The 6,000-nt window shown below is 31.4% G+C and overlaps 1 protein-coding gene across 2 annotated transcripts in view; it reads right to left on the bottom strand.

Moving 5' to 3' along the window:
- Positions 1-1,253: 1,253 nt before the first annotated feature.
- LOC132737758 (apolipoprotein(a)-like) overlaps positions 1,254-6,000 on the bottom strand; it is a 29,352-nt gene continuing 24,605 nt past the window's right edge. The window contains exons 7-9 of one of the 2 annotated variants that reach the window (XM_060725099.1): positions 5,595-5,765; positions 3,476-3,616; positions 1,254-1,649 (exon numbers count right to left, since the gene is read on the bottom strand). In XM_060725099.1, the coding sequence (XP_060581082.1) occupies positions 1,402-1,649; positions 3,476-3,616; positions 5,595-5,765 (560 nt within the window). In that variant the 3' untranslated portion in view covers positions 1,254-1,401. The remainder of the gene's footprint in view (positions 1,650-3,475; positions 3,617-5,594; positions 5,766-6,000) is intronic. The other variant, XM_060725100.1, reaches the window with a different exon arrangement.

The raw sequence follows: 6,000 nt of genomic DNA, 5'->3' as shown, positions 1-6,000 counted from the left end.
TGAGTGATCCAGAAGTACTTGAATGACAAGTTGTTCAGATAACCTTTGTTTTAAATGAAGGCTTTAATATTTTCAATTGAAATACTTTGTATTTACTTTACATTATTTGTCTAATGTTGTGAAATAATCAATGTTTTCTATTTTTTCTGCATCAATATACAATGTCACCATTTTGAAGAAAACAAGTGTAATCGGTGTGACAATAATGTGATGTTTAAGAAAGAAATGACACCAATAACATGCAGATTATGTCATTTGAAAGGACTTGAAAATAACGTTTTCATAAGATTATTCTGATTGCCTAGACTAATTGTACGACAATTAATGTCTTCAATATTTTATGACAACTGTTGAAATTTTATAAGCCCGATCATTCCTGAAAAATGTTGTAACAATTTGTACTGCATTAATGGAATTATTTTAGCACAAGTTGAATTGAAGTTTTTCTTGGTTTGGCTTTTTTAGTGGCAGACAAAGCTGTCCTCGAAATTACAAAAATTAGTTTGCATAAAATCAAATGCGAACTGCTTTTCTTCAAACTCGGCATCATAACTTCCCAAACAATGTTAATCTTACATGATAGCGCGTTTATAGCATATTTAATAGTAATATTAAGCATACAGTTATGTAGTCAACATACAATTTAAAGAAAAGGCGTATCTGGACAACCGTTTTGTAAACTTCCATTTTAAATTTAAATTGCATTTTACGAACGTACTTATTACAAAACCATTTAAGAGACTTTTAAAAACCTTGCGTTTGACAGTAAGTTTTCAATAATATCAGGTAATTATATCTAATATATTTATAGTGAATATTTGTCTTGATGATATGTAGTCATTTATTGAAACCATTTTAAAAATTCTTATACAATTTCTTGGTGGAAAGCTTTACTGTACAGCAACGAAAGGGAAGTTTGGTCTGCAGGACTTACCCTATATGTACTAAAACTGTTCTTAGATTTTAGCCAGTTAACGTGTCATTAATGATGAATCAGCCAAGCTCCAAATCTTCTGCTGGTGCCCCGTAGCTTCTCGACGACGTGAACGTACCTATGCGAACATATAACTGTACAATACGGGGACATATATGTGGACTATTACATTGCTAAAGAAACGATGTTGAAAGAGACACCAATCGGGTCCAGTATGATCTTTACACTGTATGAGTATTATTATTATTTATCCAAATCATATTGTGGAAACGCCAGAAAGAATGGGATAAGATGGATGACTGATAATGACTGATATAAATTGCTTGTAATTAAATATGATTTATTTCGAAAACATATACTTTTTTGCACAAGACAAAACATATTTCATTCTTCACTGAACACTGAGTTTACATTTTTTAAATATAATTCCATATTTTTGTTAGTATAATTTCTTATGAATCAATGAATCAATCGAAAACTCCATATACAACGATGAATACTTGGATGAACAATATTTCTCTACAGGAAGAAGACCTTGAAGCCTTGTCTGATAATGGTGTGCCCATTTTGCCGGTATGTAACTCTCTCATGGTTTTCCTTGGATCCATAGAGGATGTTGATTGATTATCATTCGAACATAATTTGATTGGACATGGCATGTATAAACTCCTGTTCGCCGCATTATCTCTTGCAAAACATCCAATGGTACCGAAGTCTAAAATGATACAAAAAATACTCAATTACTAGTAGTTTCACAGTATAAAAGCATTTAATTGGAAATGAGCACAAAAGCACGCTGTCATACTTAGTCTAGCTTAAAGCTTAAGCTAGTACCACGCCTGAGCTAGAAGACAGGGATGCTTATACATCATACTTTTCGTCTGTAAGAAATTACAGCGTTTAAGGTCTTGCAAAATTGATAATGACAAAAGACTTCATCACCATTAAACGTGACACAAATGTTTAAAGCAACAAATGTTTACAGCAACAAATATTGAAAAAATCAAATACACATTCTATATTAAGCAATTATGAACATACACAAAAGTACAAGGACAAAATTGTTACATATAAATTTTCGTGCTCGAAAAGCGATCACTATACATGAAATGGTTCGGAATTATGGCGGGAAAACAAACGGTATCAGTGCTATAGTAACACCGTACAAATTTTCACAGCCAAAGAACATAAAATAGAAGATACCTTCGCTTACATTTAATTCGGCTCTTACATTTTATAACAGGACCTTACAACGATATCTATTGATTATCTAATAGTGTACTATAATTTTATCTTATTACTCATCAAAGCGCGTTCAACGCAATGGTCAGTCGAACTTGTATTATTAAGCTTGCATTTTTGCAATCTCTACCGGTTTGCAATCTCTACCGGTTTGCAATCTCTACCGGTATAACGAAAATTTTATTAATGTACTGTCTTATCAAAGAAGTATACTTACAATATCCTGTTTTACCATAAAACGTGAATAAATTCCTGAATAAATTTGATATCAACCTGTATAGTCAAATATGTATATGCATATAGTGTTATTAAATTTACATCTTTTTATCTGTATACTAACATCTATATCAGTATCTTTATATTTACAGTATTTTTTATCTTTATATCTGTAGACTTATATTTCTATTTTATGTGTGTGTGCTTACTTCCTTTATAATCATCTTTATATCTATATACTTACAATCTTTATCTCTATCTTTATATCTATATACTTACAATCTTTATCTCTATCTTTATATCTTTATACTTACAATCTTTATCTCTGTTTTTATATCTTTATTTTTACAACCTTTATATCTGACTCATTACCTATATACTTACAATCTTTATCTCTATCTTTATATCTATATACTTACAATCTTTATCTCTGTTTTATATCTTTATTTTTACAATCTTAATGTCTGACTCCATACCTCCATACCATACCAATCTTTATCTCTATCTTTATATCTATATACTTACAATCTTTATCTCTGTTTTTATATCTTTATTTTTACAATCTTTATCTCTATCTTTATATCTATATACTTACAATCTTTATCTCTGTCTTTATATCTTTATTTTTACAATCTTTATCTCTGTTTTTATATCTTTATTTTTACAATCTTTATCTCTGACTCAATACCTATATACTTACAATCTTTATCTCTGTCTTTATTTCTATATACTTTACAATCTTTATCTCTGTCTTATATATATATATATATATATATATATATATATAGTATATATATATATATATATATATATATATATATATATATATATATATATATATATATACTTACAATCTTTATCCCTATCTCTATATCTATATTTTTACAATCATTATCTCTGTCTTTTTATCTATATGCTTACAATCTTTATGTCTATCTTTATATCTATATACATTTTACTTACAACATGTATCTCAGTCAGTATATCTATTTATTTACAATCTCTATAAGTACATAAATTAATGTATACTTACAGCCTCTACACGTGAGCTATCTCTTCTAATAATTACATGTGTATACTTACAATATCGACAGAAATTTTCCATTGCAGGAATGTCAGTATTAGGCAAAAATATATCCTGATCTTCCCATCGTTTACAAAGATGACCGGACGACGAATGTGACCATGTGCCACGATAGCTTCTAGGATCTTCTTCATAGCATCCTTTGAAGACAAAATACCCCGGTACAAGACAATGAAATATTCAATGACTGTCGGTGTATTTTTGAAAAATAGTTTTGTAACATTTTACGAATTATGTTACATTTTAACAAGGCAGTCTGAAGGACAGCTAAACCCCCTTCCGCAGCGGGCATACTTATACTTCTTGACCTTTAACCAACCATGACCTTGATATTGTGCAATGCACATCATAAGCACATTTGCTCATCACAAAAGCCCGTTTTAGTTATTGACCAATTATCTTCCATATCTAGAAGGTAGATACCTTTGTAGATCCACTTATTTTGTTTGAATTTTTAGATTAAGGTCTTGGTAACCTAGATAGTTTGAGACTTCATATATTAACAAGTTTCTCACATATTTGGTTATTTCATGCTTAAGACAAAATGTTGTTCAGTGAGCTTTAGTAATGTACTGTTTTAACTTATAATAATTTGATTGTGACTCTGGTGTATTATTTGTTATAGTTTTCCAAGTTTTACAAATCATTCAGGTGAAAATTACACGACTTCTGGTTATGTTATAACCTTGACCTTGGGGATAAGCTGTTGACCTCTGTAGGACTGGTGATGATTGTGATCATTTGTGCCAATATGATTAAATAATTTCCGAAGTTAAAATCTATGAAGAGAACAAAAAAAAATTGAACATTTGACCTAGACCTTTGGCTAGCAACCTTAATATTGCTCTCCACACATCAGGTCATTATGGTGAACATTTGTTTAAAGTCATTTTACGAACTTTTAAGTAGTTTAAAAGTTAAGGAGCGGACAGGAAAATGTGGACTTTATCATTTGACTTTTAGGTGTAACCTTGACTTTGGCGGTAGCAACCTGTATGTTGTGCATTTCAAATTGTGTCATGGTGGAGATCATTATTGCCATGTTATCTCAAAAACTTTGAATTGTCAATAAATTATAAAGCGGACTTGCAAAAAAGATGTTTTAATATTGGACTTTTGAGTGTGGCCCTGACCTTGGGGGTAGTGCGTTTATTGTTCTGCTCTGCACATGGTGCAATAAAGGTGATAATTTCTGCCAAGTTATCTTTAAAAAAACATGACAGTGGTTTAAATTTTATGGAGCGGTCACAAAATGTAGACTTTAAACACTCGACCTTTAAGTGTGGCCTTGACCTTTGGGATATCAACACAATTATTGCGCTCTGCTTATAATGGTGATCACTTGTGCAAAGTTATTTAAGAAAATCACCGGCACGAAATGTAGACTTTTGAACACTTGACTTTTAAGTGTGACATTGACCTTGGGGGTAGCAACCCAAAATGTTATGACGGTAAGACGATAGACGGATTAAGAAACTGACGAACGGAGAGACTGACAGATGAAGGCCATTCGTATAATTCTAATATTAAATTTTAAAACCTTTGAATTGCCAATAAGTTATAGCGGGGACATGATATAGATATAAAATAGATGTTTTAACATTAAACCTTTGAGAGCGACCTCGACCATGAGGGTGGTGACTTGATTGTTGTGCTCTGCACATGATGCCATAATGGTGACAATTTCTGCCAAGCTATCTTAAAAACATTGCAGCGGACACGAAATGTAGACTCCTTAACACTTGACCTTTTAGTGTGACTTTGACTTTGGGGGTAGCAACCCAATTATTGCATTCTGCACATTATGGTGATCTCTTTTGCCAGGTTATTTAAAAATTCAGCGTTTTAAAACTTAAGGAGCCAGACATAAACAAACGTTAAGTAATCACAAATTTATGCGTCACGACACCTGATGACAACCATTCTGTTAGAGTTTGAAAGAAATTTGTAAGCAAATCAGCCACCCGTCAATATCAACAATCTCATACGCAACTTTTTGTAAGACAACCTGGTTAAAACACAAACTGTTCATCAGCAGATATGAAAGAGAGCAAGAAAAAAGAGTCATCATTGTTACAATAGTAACTAAGGCATAGGAATAAATAGGAGTAAACGCACCTACTCTTTGGCAGCACTTGCAACCTTGACATCCTAGAACTTCCTCACTTGTTGAATTGATATAAGACTTATCTGTGAGAGACTCACACACTTGCTTCTCTGTTGCATTACCCGGTAGTCCGACACTTATTCTGTCCTTTAATGTGATGTTGTAACAAGAATGCGGGTATTCTGATATTATAAAACAGGTTATGCATTGATACACAGTTTTACACAGCAAATAATTACAAATATTAATTAATTAATTAAAAAAAAAATGAAAAAAATGTCCCGGTAGCAAGAGTAACATCTTTATTAAATATACAATAAACGAAAACACAAATTCCTTTATTCCTAGTAAAATCTTCACATAATTAAAACACAAATTAGACATTGACATTTAATTTTACACTACAAACTTTGACAA

Source organism: Ruditapes philippinarum, unplaced genomic scaffold (assembly GCF_026571515.1).
Source record: "Ruditapes philippinarum isolate M1 unplaced genomic scaffold, ASM2657151v2 ctg24_1_1_1_1, whole genome shotgun sequence".
NCBI classification, from domain to species: domain Eukaryota; kingdom Metazoa; phylum Mollusca; class Bivalvia; order Venerida; family Veneridae; genus Ruditapes; species Ruditapes philippinarum.
Note: the sequence above shows the minus strand (reverse complement) of the source record. Positions and strands in the feature narration are given on the sequence as shown.